The sequence below is a fragment of the Amblyomma americanum genome, chromosome 10, assembly GCF_052857255.1.
Source record: "Amblyomma americanum isolate KBUSLIRL-KWMA chromosome 10, ASM5285725v1, whole genome shotgun sequence".
Classification (NCBI taxonomy): Eukaryota; Metazoa; Arthropoda; class Arachnida; order Ixodida; family Ixodidae; genus Amblyomma; species Amblyomma americanum.
Window position 1 is genome coordinate 86,983,078 of NC_135506.1, and position 20,309 is coordinate 87,003,386.

The 20,309-nt window shown below is 44.4% G+C and overlaps 1 protein-coding gene across 2 annotated transcripts in view; it reads left to right on the forward strand.

Annotated features, from left to right (window-relative positions):
- Positions 1 to 20,309, forward strand: part of Eogt (EGF-domain O-GlcNAc transferase) — a 160,429-nt gene that overhangs the window by 106,093 nt on the left and 34,027 nt on the right. For both annotated transcript variants that reach the window (XM_077641228.1, XM_077641227.1), the window contains exons 9-11: positions 5,995 to 6,081; positions 9,277 to 9,348; positions 12,587 to 12,670. In XM_077641228.1, coding sequence (XP_077497354.1) covers positions 5,995 to 6,081; positions 9,277 to 9,348; positions 12,587 to 12,670 — 243 coding nt within the window. The remainder of the gene's footprint in view (positions 1 to 5,994; positions 6,082 to 9,276; positions 9,349 to 12,586; positions 12,671 to 20,309) is intronic.

A 20,309-nucleotide genomic window follows, 5' to 3' on the forward strand; every position in this document is an offset into this window, starting at 1 on the left:
GCTATTATTAGATCAGTGTCATCTGCTTTCAACTCAACTGTAGCTGATGACTTGGAGGTAGTTGTGCGTTCTGATTTCCAGGCAGTGGAAGTATATTATCTTTTTTTTTTCACTTATGTTCGTTTTGGTGATGGACATTTTTCCTGGTTTGAAGGCTCAAAAACCAATGACAATATTGTGAAATATGACATTCAAGAAAAAGGGAAGGCATATGCATAAAAAAAATGAATGGTGGTTTAACATTGCTAAGCACGAAAGCATAAAAAAATAGCTGATGGTTTAACATTGCTAAACACGAAATTTTGTGTGAAAACATGGTTTTTTGATGGTGGTGGTTTTTTGATGGTGGACACCACCGCCACACCTCACAAGCAGATTGGGGTGTCCACTGACCCAGGGAGCCAGTTATGTGCCTTTCCTTTCCTCAAAATCAATGGAGATTTTGAGAAAAACAAAGGCACCTAACTGCCTCACTTTGTGGGTAGAGGCTACCGTCTACTCACAGGGCGATTGAGGTGTCCACCGACCCACTGAGCCAGGTACACGTGCTACTCTGAGGCTCTTTTCAGATACTTCTTTTGCAACATTTTTTTTCACTGCTGATTATTCTAATTGATTTCTCACGTGTGAAACACGCCAGTTCAAAAAGAATTGTAGAAATGGGAGTGTATAATGTAAATTATCACCGTGTAATAAAAAATTAGCAGTTGTTGAATGCAGGCAAACTAAGAGTTTTGCTTGGTTTAGGCAAGGACAAGACTAATGTTTTGCAAACAGTTAATCATGTTGCATGTGTTCGTGGGTGGAGCCGACGACTGGTCCTTTGGGGATGCGTACGAAGATGGTTTTGTAGTCGATGAAGTAGTTCACTATGGCAGACACACCTGTTACACAAACATATGAGCGTGTGCCTATGTGCTCAATCACCAGATCTATAGCAGTGTTCCACTGCGTGTTCAAGACTTAGCCACGAGACTTGTCTGGCTCTGGCAAAGTGGCAGCCAGGCAGCCGCTTTTGTAGCTGCAACTACAGCATCTACAATTGCACCACAAGGCAACACACAGACGCTGCTCGGTGGTGTCCGTTTTCGTGCCGAAGGCGCGCAATGTTTTTCTTCGTAGGTGGACTCTTGATCGTTGTATCTGTCGCTGAGCTCGCTGCCATTCACGCCGCTTGGCGTGGGTGCGCTGGTTTCCGTGAGCCTGCTGTGTGGGCACCAGCGCCATCTATCGAGAGGTGCTGTTTGCTCCGGAAGACGTGAAAGGCCACACATTGGCCACACAATTTTCTTGCTCCTTCGTTCTTGTTCTTGCACCGTTTGCGCAAGCAGGGCCTGACCTTGGCTGAGCTTGAAGGTGAAATTGATGGAGCCAGCCATTCTTTGTGTTTGTAGTATATCAGGAATAGAGCTACAACTCAAATCAGGCAAAATCGCATTTCATGCAACTATTTCACTTGCCCAGTGGTGTGATCGGGCATTATCAGTCACGGTGGTGGAGCTGCTGTGCCAATTGGGCCAAACTACGCCAAGTAGCAGATGCTGCTACAGAATTGAGTTTTTGCTCACTTTGGCACCAGACTGTGCCACCTGCACTTAAAGGTTACTGAAAAACTTTGGCGAGAGCCAGACTAAAGCTTCCATTTTTAAATATTTGTTGTGCGTTGCTTCCAGGACTTTGTCGGAGAAAGTAGTGGTGCAAAAATATATGAAATTTCGAATAGTTTGTGGATAGAATCTACTTTTTTATTTGTGTTGTACTGCTCGTTTCCATTGAAAGTACTGAACGAATATCTGAAAATTGCGGATGTTACTTCTCTCCAGAGCTTGTGGTCAGAAATTGTTACTTCTCTAAAGAGGGCTCACTAGCACGATTGTGGTATATAGGCATTGCATGAAGGAAATTCGTTAGCAGCCATTGCGAGTGCCGTTTTGACCGCTCTGTGTCCATGCTCGTCGATTGGAAAACAGAAGTGCAGTACTACGTGGTGCCTCATTGCGTCGTGCCATGACGCAGCTGACAGTTGGCCACGAACACAGTGACTGCGGTAACAAAGATTGTGAAGAGGCTGCAGTGCTCCTCCCCTTTTCAATCCACGATGCGCAGCGCAGATGGAAACGGCTCGTAGATGAGCGGGCGTAGTAGCTGTCGCATATGAGCACTCCAGCGGAGTGTTTGCGGCGACCACTTTCACCCTGCGCAGTTGTCATCTATCAGAGTGGTCCTGTAGGCGAAGGGAGATAAGAAAAAGCGAAAGTATAAAACAGAAGCCTCGCAGCCAAAACATGCAGCTGCATCACGCAGAGCGTAGCCCACATGCTCTCTCTTGCGTCATGGCTTCATTTTCACGCGTTTGGTTGTGTGTGCTTTCATCACTGCAGTGATGGAACTGCAGCACCAGGAATAAAACTGACACCACATGTAAGAATGCAGAGCATTTTAGGAAATTTCGTAAAGGTTTCTGAAACAAGCTATCAGGTGTTCTTGCAAAGGCACGCTTCAGACAGCTTTGGATATGACCGCCACTCTGGTGAACAAATTAAAGCATCACAAAAGTATTCGTTCTGAACATTTAGCTCATTGCCAGCACTCAGCGTTCAGATCAATAAAGAGTTGTTGCTGCTGCTGAGAAGAAAATATTGGTGCTGAATTAGATGATTATAGTTCAAATGCTGCAATGTTTATGAGTCTATCGCAGGGCTGAGTGTAGCGCAACTGATAACGTGAGCACCAAGCACACTGTCTTTTGGAGAGAGTAATATTTGGGCGGGAATTCCTCTGCCTATGCTGCTTTTCATGCATTGTGAGGGAATGTGTAAAGCATGGTGCCACTCGCATTGTAGTCCTTGCCTCTATGCAGTCATTTTCATATATCGTTTCTAGTCATTTTTACCTTGAATAAAAATGACAATGTTCAGCAAATATTTTTTTATGTGCTTATTTAAGTTGTTTTTTTCAGCACACTATATAGTGACAAAATTTGGATGTAGGGTTTATGACTTTTTGTTTTACTGGGATCGCAATAAAAATTTGAGCTTGTTGGCTCCAAAAGCCGAAATTTAGCCACAACTCTCTTTTCTATGTGCTGCAAGAGGCAAAATTTCATTACGGAACACAACTGTTTTTTGCTGCAAAAGCTGGAGTGTCTGTTACAAATTCTCATTTTTTCTGCACCAAAAGCTGAAATTGCTACTTTAGGTCGCAAATTCTTCTGCTAAAGCTGCTGCAAGAAGCTTGCATGCAGTTGTTGTTTCCCTGCGTTTGCACATATTGCTGACGGAGCACATTGACCTTCAGGTGCAAAGCACAACTCCCGGCTCCCCGCCCATTTCTCTCTCTTCTTTTCACACTTTTGGCACAGTCTCTGCCAGCGTGCTTTTATTTTTTCTTCTTCAACTCTTTTGGCAGCAGCGCTTACTTGAGAGATAGTCCAAAGCGAAAAGTTCTGCCCCCTAGTGTTTATTCTTTTCAGCTTTTATTCGATTCACATGCTTCTTTTCATTCCTATTTCTGTGTGTGAAAAGCTTATGTCACTCGGTGGCTTTATATTCTATATTCATTTCTCAAGTAAAAGAATTTAAGTTCGAACTGGATGCCGAGCCAACCAGTCAAAAAGGCAGTGGCCAATCTGTTTGTCATTTTGTATGCCCTTCCAAATACTGCTGCTGTATTTTAACACCGTTGGCCTGAAACGAGCGTTTCTGGAGCTGATTACAGCACTTAATAGTATGGTTTTGGTTTGTTTCATGGGTGTTAAAATCACCATACCCCGTGCAACGAATAAAAACAGTGAGAACCACGATTGATTTGCGTCACAGGAAGCCTTTAGACATTAGTCAGAAGTCAGAATATTGAGTCTAACGAGTGCATGTGTTTGTGAGAAGGTACAGATGGTGCCGAATGACCCACACCTGATCGCGGGTCTTTGCCAACAAAAACTTGTGTCTACCGGTGGCGGCGCTGAGCAAAATGCTCCACTTGAAATCTAAGCGTAACAAAAGTGATGGTGATTTAAAGGCTCATGGGCTTCTGTGACATTTTTTTGCTCATACTTTCCTCCTTTCTTGTGTGGCCTGACAGCCAAAATAAATAGGGCTATATGCAGCTTGTATGTGCCCTGGAGCAGCTACAGCTGGACTTTGTTAATGCAAAGTCCGTTGGTCGGTATGAAGTATTCAGATTTATTGTGTTTTCAAATTATTCGAAACTGAAGCAAAACGAAAAAAGCAAGCATGCAACATTGTTCAAAAACTCCTTGCAGCATTTGGCAGTCGCTACCTCTGCAGTGAGCAAAACTTTGGTCGATGTTTAACAATTAATTCTTCCTACAGAGGGAGCTCGTTTGGACTGTCGTGGTCAACGCGTCACTGCCAGTAGCCCGAAATCCGCTAACGCCAATTTCGACATCCGCAGAACATAGTCCAACGTTCTCGACATGCTCTAGTGTGGTTGCCAAGGTCAGATATGCCAGGTTAGTGGCTCGATGTAGCTCTGAGACATATGCACTAGGCAGCTCCTGGTTGATAAAGACTGTGTGCGGTCCATCGGACCAGTCCGGGGGTTCCCATTACCTGCTAAAAAAAATTAATGATGGCCTAGCTCTGTTAGGCCAGAATATACATAGCGAAAGCGCGGCGTCATCTGGTTCGGAAGAGCTAATATATAAAACCTGTGCATTCACTAGATGCGCCTTTATTCATGATTAAACCTTGAGCCGTCGTGGCGGAGTGGTAGCGTCTCTGCCTCAAACGCCAAAGGCCCTGGTTTGATTCCCAGCCTCGACACAGTGTTTTTTTTTGTTCAGTGAATGTGCGGGTGTTTCAGTGGCTCCCGCCACCGACCACGTGGTTGGTCACGTGGTGCGGAGCAGCTGCCGGCGGCACGGCGCTGTGACTGGTCACGTGGTGCGATGCAACCCCAGTGGGACTGCGAGCACAACTAAACTGCGAGTTCGTGGCCAGTATAGCTTTCGCTACAAAAGTTTTTAGATGCTAATGGTGTATTTAGTATTGACGATTTCAGCGCGGTGTGCGGCATGCACGAAATAGAAACTTCGCTGTGTGTTGGCGCTGGCATGGTCCGAGTGCATCTCGAGGTAGAGCCGCTGGTGAGCTGCAGAGGCTCGCTTTGGCTGGTGTGATGTCACCATGCTGGGGGCAGAGTTGGAGTGCCGCCAGTGTCCGCACGCTGGCATGCTGATTTGAAGCAGTGTGATGCTGCATTACCATTTGGACGCAGGCGTTGTGGAGTTTGCAGCGAACTCAGCTGTTTCTGCATAGCGCCCTTGGTCTTCAAATTAGCAGGGGTGGTGCAAGTTGCTGGCAAGAATTATGGGGTAAACCTTGCATTACAAAGACGGGACCACTGAATTCTACGAATTTTGTGGGATTTCAAATTGACCGAGTTCGAATTATCGAGGTTTTACTGCATTCCTCTCAATTTCTTTGAGCATTACATGCATCAGCTCCATCAGTAATATGTGTTCCAAGTAGCATACATGAGCTTGTATTTTGATGTGATTGTCCAATAAGCCATAGTGTTTGATGCGACAGTTTGAGTAAATAGGGAAGATTGAAAACTAGGTGGAGTTCGTATGAAAGCTTCTTCTTCTAAACCTTCTAAATCTTGAGTTTTAGTATTTCTTTGCTTTTACACATGTCATGAGAGCACAAGAAGCATTGAAATGGTTTAACACTTTGAGGCGACAGTTTTCCTATTTTGGGTGGAGCAGGCTAACATCCCATGTTGCTCAGTGCATTTGTGCACAGATAGTGATGAGGTTTTCCTTATCATTACCGAAGCTTGCTTGTGCTTTACACGATGCTGCTGTCTCTTATGGTAAGTTATGTGCTGTGTTATGTCAAAGCCTTTGTCAAGGAGTCTTCAGGTGGAGCCCATGACATGTTTTCACACTGCCATGTAAAACAGCAAAACATCACACTGAAACTAATCTTCTAATTTAAGCTTGTCTGATGAGCTGCATTCATGTTTCAGGTCCCATACAGGGGCACGTTCCTGCCAATGTGGTCAGCCTTTCACCAGGGTCAACTGAGGAGTCTGTCCGAATTCAAGGGGAAAAAGGTTGGTCTTCACTACCACTCTGTGCTCAAATCAGCAGTTTGCATGATTGACCTCATACACAGCCCCCTAGCAGCAAGGGATGAAACAGTCTTAACAGCATTGTTCCCCACCGTTACCACTGGTAAATGCGGGAGGAATAATAAAAATGGTGCTGGTCTTCTCAAATATTCATCTGCAGTTTATAACGAGGGTTAATACCTTTTCTACATTTTTTGCATGCTCCCGTAGCATGCTGCATCATTGCTGCATTGGTGACTGGCTCCAGGAACATGCAAAAAATGTAGAAAATAACAACAAAACCTCGAACCTTGTGCTGAATTTTTTTTCTCGGGTAGGCATGTCTAGGGGTCGATTTGTGAACACCAAGATTCTGGGCAGGAGTGTCAATGTAAAGGCTCGGCTTCTTCTAGAGACCTTCCATATCAAAAAGCTATCTGATCACTGCACGAGTGACAGTTCTTTGCAGATCTATGATACCTGAATGTGCTTTCCTCAACTTCTTTTTGCTATATCAAACTGCAGTTGAATGATGTGTGTGCCTGCTTTTTCCGTCGTCTTTGAGCATGCTCTTGTTTTCTTTTATATTTTCTGCTTTATACCTCAATAAAACATTTGGTAGTAGCGCTTGTTAATTGTCATATGTGTCCCTTTCCTTGTCCTTTGTGTCTGTTTTTGCACTAATTTTTTTTATATTATACATCAACAGCTACTCAGATGGAGTTGTCATACCAGTGCAGGCAAGGTTTTCACTTGGTTGCTGATCTAAGAAGACCATTTGTGCAACACTCTTCTGACAGAGCTTCTTGGCATTGCTGGCTTAAACATCTGTCACACTGCGTCTCTCCCAGCAGCTTTCTGAACTGTCAACAGGGCACCAAAAAAAATATGAAGGATGACAGAGAGAACTCTGCCTACGTCACTGTAGTTGTTATAAATACCGTATTTACTTGCATAGTTTTTTGTGCTTTTTTTTTAAAATTGAAGCTTCAGAAAGGTGGTGCGCAAATTACGTGAAAGTTTCCTGAACACGCCCAAAAAAATGCTACAGAGGTCATAACACTCAATATATACTATATATATTGCCGCCTGTATGTATATTGCCGCCTGTCTCGGACCGCTCGCTGGCCAAAAAAAAAAAGTTGACTCCAAATGTAAGGTGTATGCCCCTCATCCCCGCCCCACATTGTGTAGTTCCCCGCATGATGGCATGATTGTGCATGTGCAGCTCAAAGCGATGAACGCGCAGCGACACAATCACGAAGCCAGCAGCGGGAGGCAAGAAAGTAAATGGGCGACGCAACAGCGCCCTTATATGCTGTCCAGCTGACTAGCAGCAAGCTGAACAGCAAACAATTTGTTAGTTTTGGATTTGGGCGAGCGTGCAACTGTTCGTCCGGGAAAACAACCGCCAGCACAAGTGAGCCACGTAAAAGGCACACAGTATGCGCCCTCACCATGCACGCCTTTCACAACTGCACACGGCAATGCACCCGCACTGATCGTCCCAAGCCTGCCTTGCACGCACCCGCATTCATGCTGGAGGCCTGGCGCAGCAAAGAGCGTAAAATATGCGAGTAAAACTTTTTTTCTCAAAAATCATGGTAAAAAGTTAGGGGTGTACAAATTACGCACTGGTGCAAATTATGCTAGTAGATACGGTAGCCTTCACCACATATGCTTATACCAAGGCACTGCCAAACGTTCTTGATTTGTCTTTTGTGCATTGTCCAAACTGCGCGACTGAGTGAAATGTGGGCTGCTCCATTATGGTATTTTATGCGATGAAATTGTTGTAAATGAGAAAAAGAGAACACCGCATCTGGTAAGCACTTTTTGGCTGAAGCCTGGCAATAAGACATTCCTCATGGGAATGACAACCGAAGCAGACATATTTTTTACACCCCACAAGAGAATGAGCACTCAGAGTTAGATATTATTGCTTACACAAGTAATACAAGAAAGCTTGAATTACGGAAAGGGCTCTTGAAAAACAAGTATCCTATGTTTAGCTCGAAAAATAGGGCCCAATGTATAGGTCGCAGATTCTAAAAAAATGTATGAAAGCCTGATAACAAAGGTAAGCCTGATAACAAAGGTCTATAATTATGTGTGGTCGTTGTCAAAAGTACAGAGCTCGAGGGGTTTGGCTGTACTCCACGCTGTCTGGCTTGCTATGAATCGCCAGTGTTGCAATTCTTGTAGGTGAAAGGTACACCTGTCGTTTTGCCTTTAAAACCTGGGGCTTCTGGGGATAGCACAATAGCACCATACACAGTTCAGAAGTGTGTTCCCTGGTCTATTTACTTTTGACAAAGACTTTAGCTCTAATTTCTCACTGTCTGAAGCGGCTTCGATGCAAAGCAGGTTTGACCGAGCAGCACTTACTGAGCGGTGCACAGCCAGCACGTCGACGAGTGGCATGTCACCACAAGAAATGCATTGCCAGCACGGGTGCATTGTGTTCTCTCTCCTAGGTTATCAATAAGCTTATCTGTTGCCATTTTTATATATATCGAATTATTAATATACCTGAGTATTTTGTGATCTCCTTCGAGTTCAATATATCCGGGTTTGACTGTATTGCAGTCCCTCTGTTGGGGTCATTTTAGCAGGGTAGAAAAACAAAATAAGCGTGTAAAAGGGCAAAAGTGTGGAACACAACTATGCTACAAGCTGAGGCAGTGCGGTTCATGTCATCAGTGAAATGCATCTATCTCATATTGACATCAGAATGATGAAGCAGTAAATGGTAGTAGTGCAGCTGCGCAAGTAGCTCGTTGCACGGACATCAGTGACAGGTGTGGAGCTTTAATGTGTTTAGAGAGAGAGAGAGAAAAAACATTTTATATATTTTTTTCAATTTAAGGGGGCGGTTCTCCCTAGTCCGGGGTAAACCTCTACCATGCGGCCTGGGCATATGGTAAAGCAGAACAAACTCAGATATTGAGGAAAATCAGAGAAGGCTCGAGTAGTGGGAGTTCAGTACTGGCTCGCCCAAGCCCCCCGGCAGAGTTCCAGCTGGTGAAGAGGGCCTGGCGGGCTGCAATCGCCTTATGGGCCCTTCGCTCACTCACAGTACTGTGTCAGAAACTGTGTTTAAAATGCGGCTTCTCTTCAGGATTGTCTGGTGGCAGTTATTTGATTGAATTGAATTGAACACCAGTTTCATGTGCTCTGTTTGTGCGTACATTACAGGTGTGCCTGCGAGAGGCGCTCTTTTCCTTCTTACCACGCATGATCTTCGGCATGTACTACAACCTGCCCCTGGTGAGTCAAGTTGCTGTCGGAAACTGGGTTGAGTGATTGTTTTATTTCATGTGTCTCTTTCTATGTAGTAATAAGAGATTTTAGGAGCATAGGAAGTACAAAAGGGGAGGCTGTCTCAAATCTGTAGGACGCTAGAAAAAATTTAATTTGCAGTACAGTGTTAAATACCTGAAACTAAAAGACAAGTTAAAAAACAAGTACACTGTATCATGTGTCATAATGCTGGGCAAATACTTATGAAATATCTAAAAATACTGATATGTGTAGCTTTGAAACAAGCAGACATACATGACACTGCTACTGTGTTTTCCAATCTATGGCTCCTCCTGTGTATAAGTCACAGCTCCCCGCCCCCCACAAGGCGGTTCCCCCCCCCCCCTCCCCCAAAAAAAATCACATTTAAGTTGCACTAATGATCATTTGGTAAGTTCTATAAATAAATTGTAGAGCACTGCAATGTACTGCCGTGGAGAAATGTGAAAACACTTGCATTTGAACGTCAGCAATACTTTTTTTTTGCAAGTCATTGTTTAACATCAGCACACATTCCCAACACGCTTTACCATCATACACACCACAAAGCGTTCACTTCGTGCCTCTCTAACAAGCTTGAACCAACGACCCTTTGTGGCATATGCGTTGCATGCCTGGCTGGCACACAGAGGGCCTGGGTTTTTCACTGCAGTGACGGTGAATTTTCAAGGGAGTGTGAACTTAGGGCTATGAAAGAAAGGTGTGCCCTGATATTCCACATGGTGCTGGAAGTTGGCCCTCTTGTGGTCAGTTCATGCATTTTTTACGAGAGCTGCTCTTCGCTTGCAAAGCAGGACAGCCACAAGACACTCAGGTTAGCCCTTTAACCACCAACCCCGAGCTGTACTCGTCATGGGAGATTGTGCCAATATTGCCAATGGCAAGTCACACTCGTCCGGCCCGATGTTGTGTTGCTTCCACTGCCAAAGACGAGTTATGGTGGGCAATTGCATGGTTGCAATTTTCAACACTAGAGAGCTGTAGTTGTCTATGAAATTAGTTTTGCACCTTTAGCGCATATTGTAAGCCTTACAGCAGTCATTTTCACCAAAAATCGCCAAAAAATTTTGTGTTTGTAGCATGTTTCTTGGGAATACATTTGGTAGTTAAATTGTAAATGGTATCCTTACCGGAGGTCGTTAGGAAAGAAATGGACCTGGGAAGGACATGTCGAATACATTTGGTGGTTAAATTGTAAATGGTATCCTTACCGGAGGTCGTTAGGAAAGAAATGGACTTGGGAAGGACATGTCGAATACATTTGGTGGTTAAATTGTTAATGGTATCCTTACCGGAGGTCGTTAGGAAAGAAATGGACCTGGGAAGGACATGTCGAATACATTTGGTGGTTAAATTGTAAATGGTATCCTTACCGGAGGTCGTTAGGAAAGAAATGGACTTGGGAAGGACATGTCGAATACATTTGGTGGTTAAATTGTAAATGGTATCCTTACCGGAGGTTGTTAGGAAAGAAATGGACTTGGGAAGGACATGTCGAATACATTTGGTAGTTAAATTGTAAATGGTATCCTTACCGGAGGTCGTTAGGAAAGAAATGGACCTGGGAAGGACATGTCGAATACATTTGGTGGTTAAATTGTAAATGGTATCCTTACCGGAGGTCGTTAGGAAAGAAATGGACTTGGGAAGGACATGTCGAATACATTTGGTAGTTAAATTGTAAATGGTATCCTTACCGGAGGTCGTTAGGAAAGAAATGGACTTGGGAAGGACATGTCGAATACATTTGGTAGTTAAATTGTAAATGGTATCCTTACCGGAGGTCGTTAGGAAAGAAATGGACTTGGGAAAGACATGTCATATAGAAAACAGATAACCATTGGCCCCTTAATTTGACATGGGGTTCCAAGTTTAGGCAGCCATAGCCAGGAGCTCCAAAAAAGGAGGTGGAGAAGTAAAATTAGCCAATTTGCTGGGATGGGCATCAGACGGGAACAATTGAGAGAATTGAGTGAAGCGTGTGTCCTGCAATGAACATGATCTGTCAGGTGGTCACGATGACGATAGGGAATATATCTCCCCAGTGCCTTCCGAATGTTGCTGGCAACCTTGATTCTGTTCAAAAACTGTCAGTGTGCTTAAAGAGCAACATTCGCTTTTGCCGTTTTGTCTGTGATTCCCGTGCTGTTCTGTGCCATCTTCTTTAAGGCTGAGCATGGCCTGGGTTGCTGGAAAGAATGAGTAATAAATTGTGTTTCAAAAGTCGCAACTTAGGAATTTTTCTTTTATTTGCCTCTCAAAGTGTGCGAATTTAGAGTGTGTAAAACATTATTGTGCGTGGAAAACCTTGAAGCACTTAAGTTTGTGAATTCAGATGTTGCATTTTTTGCACTCTTGATGGCTTTTGCAGCTTTTGCTCTGGGCTTCTCATGATAAATATTTCCATAACGTTAGAATCAGTTTTGCGATTCGTGCATGTCTGGGCGAGTGTTGTGATGTCCTTTTCGTAGTTCTCACATTCTTTTCAACAAGATCAGCTTGCCTGCTGTTGTAACACATTCTTTCTCACTTTTTGATACAGTATGGTACAGAGCTTTTGCACACAGCTAACTGCATCCTTCAAAAGGATATTTCCTTGTGACCTATATACTTTTGAAGCCTGCGCTGAAGCAACGTCTGAAATGTCAACCTTGCAGACTGAATCCAAATTCTCACCTTTCGAATTAGCTGACACTCACTGCTTTGTATGTCATCTAAAAGATCTTGCTGTTCACAGTCAGCATCTTCATTACTGCCAAAAAGCAACACGTGATAATCAGCAGCCACGAGACTTCCGTCTTCCCTTAAATACGAATGTGTTTTTCTAAAGATCGACTTTTTCGCGATTTTTTTTGTGATCGCAAGACCCATATCTGTCCTTACAATGGCCACTAGTGATATTGAAAAGTTCCTTAGCTCTATGCATGTGTGCCTAAAAGCAAGACTGACATGATCAGTGCAGTGCAGGTTAAAGATCCCCAGGTGGTCAAAATTATTCCGGAGCCCTCCACTAGCACCTCTTTCTTCCTTTATTCTTTCACTCCCTCCTTTACCCTTCCCTGATGCGGTTCAGGTGTCCAAGGATATATGAGACAGATACTGTGCCATTTCCTTTCCCCCAAAAAACAATTATTATTATTATTATCACCAGTGCATCCTGCTTTTTACTTCGCATTCCCCCCTCCCCCCACTTTCACCTCCTCAGGTTCCTGGTTGTCATGCAAGTGGAGTATTCAAGGCATTCAACCGCCATGTGCTGCACAAACTTGACATCAAAGTGCAACCACCGGTGAGTTGCCTTCTGGATGTCTGCAGCAGCCGTGATGCCTATAGTTTTAATCAGCTCAATGGCACATAAATGCATGTGGCCGTAGCAAGTGGCATGTGTGAGCACATTGTGGTTGTAACGGGTGGGGGTTTGGCTGTCACCATTGGTCCTGGTGCACTCTTTGTTGTATAAAAGACAATAGAATATGCCACTTCCTGTGCTTAAGTGAGAGGGCAAGTCACTACACCACCCCTTTTGTTCAAATGTAGAACTTACGTGAGAACGCCTTGATAGTTACAGACATTGTGTTACAGGTTATTCCACCTTTTGCCGCTTTGATGTCTGCGTTTCCGAGCAGAGTTGCCGTTTAGCATTGGCTAAAAAAAAAAAAATTGGCGGTGGTTTAGCTCTGGTTAAACCTGGAGTGACGCGATAGCTACAGGTGGCCGGGAGGAACTTGCTCAGTTGAATTGCAAAATCAGTCTTTCTCCATTCTTTTTCTCTGGGGCGTTCGTTCTTCATCTTCGTCCCACTTGACACGGCGCATGCGCACTGCTGCTGCAGGTTGGTTTCGCCGGCGCTCCGCGCCGCCAGCAGCAGCAGCTGCTCCGCACCACCGTGGCTGGTCACGTGACCAACCACGTGACGAAGCACGTGATCAGCCACGACGCCGCACTGCGCCGCCGGCAGCTGCTCCGCGCCTCGCTGAAGGCTCGAAATGCTACCGTAATGTAGCTATCATTATAAAACTACAACTGCCAGCATTTTATGTGACAATATGACACGCTGCAACTCCTGGTGGCATCGGTCGGTTGCTGCGTTTGTGAGCCTACCTGCTAGTTCTTTTATTTGCTTTGTAATTAAAAAATTTTCAACTCAGTGTTGTGGGTTGTGGGCAGTGGTATCAACAGTATCAACACGGCATCCTACTGCACCGATATTTCTTTTAGGCGACTTCAACTTCCCCAGCATTTCGTGGTCGTCTGAAGTGCCTGTCTTAAGCCCTTTTTCATCCCAGAATCATGATTTTTTAGATCTTTGTTCCACCTTTTCTTTAAGTCAACTCGTTACTAAACCCACCAGGTCACTCAACCATAGCACGAACACCTTGGACCTTATTCTAACCACATGTCCAGACCTTGTGTCTCTAATATCCTACCTGCCTGGTTTAAGTGACCATGTAGTATTGGCATTTGAAATTGGAGTCACGAAAGTTAAATCAAGTAATACCACTAAAACCATTTGCGATTACAGCAGAGGTAACTTTGAACAAATTAACAATGACTTGGCCACTTTCCTAGATTTATTCAAGACGCATTTTTCAGATCGAAGCGTGAATACTAACTGGACTATTTTTAAATCCACAGTCAACGAACTGATTTGGAAACACGTACCGTTGGAAACACGTACCGATACCGACACGTGTAATCACTTCGGATGCTAACACACCCTTGTATAACTCCTACTTGCGCCGATTATCTAACCGAAAGAAGTGCTTTTATCGAGCGGCTAAACTGGCTCCTTCCGATGACCATTGGGCAGTGTATAAAGAAGCCAACAGAACTTACATTCTGGCATTGAAACAAGCAAAAACTTACTTCATGCAGACGACACTACCACGCATGCTCAGCGATAACCCTAAAAAATTCTGCCGCGTTGGTAATCCTTCTTCAAAGGCCTCAATAACACTGACTGATTTTAGCGGAGCTTCTATCGCTGAGTCTGAATGTCCAACAGTTTTGAATAATATATTTTGCAAGAATTCTGTCTCCTGTGATGGATCATTTTTACCGAATCCGCCCTGCTACAATTATTTGCCTATGAATTCAATTGTTATTAATAGTTGTGGTATTGAGACCATAATTGAGTCTTTGAAGGTGTCTGCAAGTCCAGGTGCCGACCTTATTTATGCCAAGTTTCTGAAGTGTACAAAAGTTCACTTTTCACTGTGTTTGTTACTAATTTTTCAACAGTTCATTGATACAGTTGAATGTCCTGACGACTGGCGAGTTGAGAAGGTGTTTCCACTTCATAAATCTGGTATTACCGCTTCCCCATATAATTGCCGCCCAGTATCACTTGCAAAATCCCATGCAAAATCTTCGAGCACATACTTTACTCCGAAATTTTCCAATTTCTGGATTCAAATTCGTTTTTTTCACACGCACAACACGGCTTCCGAAAGAACATTGTCTTGTGAAACGCAACTAATTATCTTTACGCATAAGCTCCACCTAATCCTTGACCGACGCTGCCTTGCCGATTGCATTTTCTTAGATTTTGCCAAGGCATTCGACAAAGTTTGCCACAAACTACTACTCTTAAAATTAGCGCCGCTTAGCCTTGACTCCAAAATTATTACGTGGCTAGAACACTTCCTTTGTCATCGTTCTCAGTTTTATCTTGTACCGTTCATACTTCATCTTCTCGAGTGCCTCAAGGCTCGGTTTTAGGTCCCGTTCTTTTCTTAATCTACATTAATGACTTACCCCAGCACGTTACTTCTAACATGTATCTATTTGCCGACGACTGTGTTGTGCTCAGAGAAATTACTAGTGACCAGGATGTCAACTCGTTACAAACTGATCTCAACGCTATTTTTTATTGGTGCAATCACTGGCTCATGTCACTTATTATCAATAAATGTAGTCTTGCGCGTATCCCGTAGAGATTCAAGTCCAGCTGCTTACCTTCTTAATAACACTATCCTTGAGTCGGTAACATCTTACCGCTACCTTGGCGTACATATTACATCAGATCTAACATGGTCCCTTCATATTAACCATATAATATCTAAAGCCAATCGAATGCTCGGGTATCTGCGATGTAATTTTTCTTCTGTTCTGCCCCAGTATCACTAAAATTGCTCCTTTACAAAACATTAGTCCGCCCTAAACTTGAGTATGCCTCCTCTGTATGGGACTCGAGCTGTGCTAAGCTAACTAACTCACTCAAACTTGTTCAGAATAATTCTACTCGATTCATTCTTCATAACTACAATCGGACTGCGAGTATCTCTACTATGAAACAAACCTTAAGTCTACTGTCACTTGCCTCTCGCCGCTATAATTCTCGCCTTTGTCTTTTTCACAAAATATACTTCCATAACACCCACCTGCGCAATGAACTAATCTCTAATCCGTCCTATCATTCTGCCTGTGTTGACCACTCTCACAAAGTTGGTATTATTTCTTGCCATACTAATGCCTGTTCCCACAGGATTATTCCCCGCACATCACAGGATTGGAACCACCTTCCCGGACTTATCGCCGGCATTGAAGACCATCATCACTTTAAAAGTACGCTACTACAGCCGCAACTGCGTTCCCTTCCTAGAAAAAAATGCTTTCCTCTCCTATGCACGCAGCAAAACTGAAAGGGAGGTTATCGAAGCTTTCCTGATAGCCAAAAGGGGTGACGACTGCGTTAGCTCGCCCTCGCTGTCGCTATCGACACCAGAGCTAGAGTTTTTAGAAGGGCACGTTCGTGTTCACATCGGGTTCATGTAAACAGGGCTTACATATTCGAGCAGAGCGCTTTTCCCAAAGCAGCAAAGGCTAGGCAGGAAAAGATAGGAGACAGGCTTTTGTCCCCATGTCATGGAGATCATTGTCCGTTGTCCGGGATAGGGGTGCGGTGAGGTGAAGGGGAAAAGTTAGAGAGACAGTGCGGGGGTGGCTAGTGCTAAGGAGTCTGACTGACCCCCACAGCACGGGTGTAAAGGCCCACCCCCTTTTCTTTCCTGACTAGCCTCTGCTGCACTGCCAAAAAAAGGCTGTCCCTGAGGAAACACGAATGACAAATACAATGTGCACGATGGACAGAGCTTCAATCCAAAGCGTAATTTACAATGCGCACGGGGCCTATGCAAACAGCCCATGTCCGCCGGCAGTGTTAATCTTTCCATGGTATTTATATTAGCAATGGGCGTGGTGCGCAGGTGTGCTAATATTTTATAATCCTCTCTACCCTGTCCTTTCTCCCTCTCTCTTCCCTTCATTTCCTTCTACATATCTTCTTGCTGTCTCTTTCATTTCCGCTGGCTGCAGCTCAGGTGCTTCTGGCTAACGATAGCAGATGCCTCAGCCAGCAAGATTCTTTCCTTCCTTTTTGTATTTGTTTTGAATAAACGCTTATATAACATGAGAAGGCTAAATGTGTCTAATTAAACAAGACGTTATACATGCATCTATCACCTTTCTGTCACTGCAACTCCTCTGTAACAGTACTGAATTAAGCGATGTCTAGACATTGCGGGTGACACGGAAAGTGAAATTAATCGCTTTCATTTTAATGTTTCTATTATATGTTGTCAGTACAGATAGATTTATTGAAAACGGCTCATTATTTTAAATGTTATAGTTTACTACTGGTGCAAAGTGCAGTTGTCATTTCAAATCACAGAGAAAAAGGAAAAATCTGGAAACCACTGAACTGTCATGCAGTTGACTGTACTTACTTGAGGATGGAACTATGCACAGTGCCCACTTCTTTAAAAAAAAAAAGGATAAGTGTTGGTTTTGTACGTTCTTGAAACACTGCGTTGAATGACAATAAAGAGAGCCTTCTTTTTCTGAGTAAGACGTAACAATAAGTTCCAAGCGTAAATTATAACTATGTAATAGCCACATAAACTCTATATTTAATGTGTTGTCAAAGTATCTATCCTACCTACTCAACCAAACTGTTATCAAGGGGGTAAGTTACTGAACAGGCCTGATACGCTTGTGTCTACATGTGGATATACTTAGTCTTAGCTGTGTTTATTGTCAGTAGCTGTATACAGAATTGAATGTTGCCCGTAGCTATATGTCTTCATTAACCCTTCGCGGTCCGTTGTCGGGCAGGGCCCGACAACGCTACACGGCGGTAGCGGTCCGCTGTCGGGACAAGGGTGTTCACCGGTTAAATTTCGCGGTTTTTCTCACCACGAATCGTGCGTATTTTTGTGTACATAATGCGCCATCTCTTGAGGGAGAAGTAAACTTTGTTTCTTGAAGTTTACTTTTTTTTGCACTAGGGCGCAGCACAATGTTCTGGATACTAGAGCCGCCAGAGCGTTCTCACTTGAGCACGGAATGCACGTTGGCGCGGTTCGTTGACAAGCATGGCAACGTTTTCACCGCGTGCGTTTTACGGTGGTGCATTTAGCGAAAGCGAAGACGACTTCAGTGAGGAAGAGAAGTACGTGCCTCCATCGGACAGTGATGACAGTTCTTCCACTGAAGCGAGTGACGATGACGACGGCGGCGGTGGAGACAGCACCTCTGTTGACACACAAGGGAACAGTGCGCGACCACGTGCTGCAGACTGGAAGGTGTACGCGGATAATATGCCCGATTTCACACAATTTCCCTTCACTGTCACGAACCCAGGATCACAAGTAAGCACTTGTAATCTCAACTCTGAGCTGGAATATTTTCAGCTGTTTTTACAGACGAGCTGATGGACAATATTGTGCGCGAAACAAACCGCTATGCGCGTGAAAAGATTTTGAGTGCCGGTGAGCTTCCAAAGGACTCAATTTGGAAGGACTGGGAAGACGTGACCTTGACAGAATTCAAGGCTTTTCTTGGTGTAATCATAAACATGGCCTTGAATCCAAAACCAGAACTGAAGGAGTATTTTAGCCAAGATATTGTCAACAAGATGCCTTTCTTCCCGCACGTTTTCTGCCGGAAAAGATTTCTGCAAATGTTTTGGATTTTGCATGTTGCCCCGTGCCATGATGCCTCTTCAGGTCGGCCGGCAACACGTGGAAGCAAGATCAGGGACGTCGTGCATTACATCGACGCGAAATGCAGAGAGCATTTCAGAGCCGGCCCCAAAATTTGCATCGATAAGAGCACTGTTGGCTTCAAGGGCCGTGTCTCGTTCAAATGCTACAATCCACAGAAGCCAACCAAATGGGGCATGCGTGTTTACGCACTTGCCGACTGCCAAACGGGGTACATTTCGGCATTCGAGCCCTACTACGGCAGCACAACAACTGACAGTCTCGGCCGTCCCGAGCTGCCCTTCACCTGCAGGATTGTTCTTCACTTGCTCCAGAAAGTGCAGCAAGCTACGCCGGGGAGTGGCTACCACCTCTACACAGACAGATTTTACACTTCTCCAATGCTTGCCGAGGAGTTACTTCTACAGAGAGTACAATTGACTGGTACAGTGATGCCAAATCGCAAGCAAATGCCACAGCAGGTCAAGAAAAAACTGAAAAAGGGGCGAAGTGGCAGCTTTCAGAAAAGGACGCTCCTACATGGTGCTTTCGTGGCGAGACAAGCGTGAAGTGACGATGCTCAGTTCTGCCCACAATGTATCTCTCAAAGAAATGACAAGGACACAAGCAGGTGGAAAGAAAGTGACGTTGAAGAAACCAGTGGTCATATGTGACTACACAGAACACATGGGTGCAGTTGACCGTGCGGACCATTACTGCGCCAGCTATGCATTTTGTCGAAAGACAATGAAATGGTGGCGAAAGCTTTTTTTTTTGGCTTTTGGAAGTTTCCACCGTAAATAGCTTTATTTTGAGGCGCACACAGCTGCAGAATCGTGGTGAGAAAGAACAGCGACACCTGCAGTACCGCTGCAACCTCATCCAACAGATGGTGGGTGACGTGAGGGCTAGAGCCAAAAAGCGCGGCCCGTCTGCGCGGAAGGAGTGCGAGGAAAGGCTAGATGGGAAGAGCCATTTCATATACAAGCTGCCAGGCCGAAGCAGCAAGGACTGTGCAGTTTGTAGTGATAGAAAAACAAGCGGAGGCCGGAGGGAAACTGTGTTTTTCTGTAAAACCTGCAGTAACAACCCTGGCCTGCACCCAGGCGAATGTTTCGAGCGCTATCACACGCTTCCGAAATATCGGTAGAGAAGTTGCCAGCAAAATGCAATAGAAAAAATAAATATCCTTTGAGTTTTTCTTCCACAGTTTGTATTTTTCTTCGCGGCGCCACAAACTGGCAGAATAGTTTCGGACCAGGACAGCCGGAAAGTGGGTAAAAGTTTCGGACCGCAAAGGGTTAAACCAACCTTGGTTCACAACATGCGAAATCAAACATAAAACAAAACTTGAGGCAGTTGCAGTCAGCATCATCAGCTACAAAACAATTGCAATATGTTCTATGTCCCTCCCTTCCTCCCCATCTCGCGTTCAAAGATATAGAAGACCTGATCAATGAACTGCCAGAGCCGTAGTAGGAGATTTTAGCGCTCACTCCCCATTTTGGGAAAGCGAATGCTGCGACTTTAGGGGCCAAGTATTTTATTCTTGCAAATAATGTATGTCTTTTAAATACGAAAAAGGCCACATACTGTTGTTGCTCAAGCTCTGGAAAAATGACCTTCCTCAATGTAGCCTTCGCGTCACCATCTGTATGTAACGATTTTTGGGATTTTTTAAGTGAACCCCCGGGAAGCGATCACTTATCTGCTGCCGTCAGGCTCTCATCGTATACTCCTATCATCCCCACAATACCACAGCGCTGGAAAGTTCACCTCGCCGACTGGTCATTTTTTAGAGCAAGCGCCACTTTGGAAAAGGAATTTTCTGAATAGTGCAGATTAGACGAAATTGACGAATGCTTTACTACATGCATGATATTGGCTGCAGCACTAGCTATACCACAAAAAAGAGGACTCGTACAGAGGAAACATATTATGGTA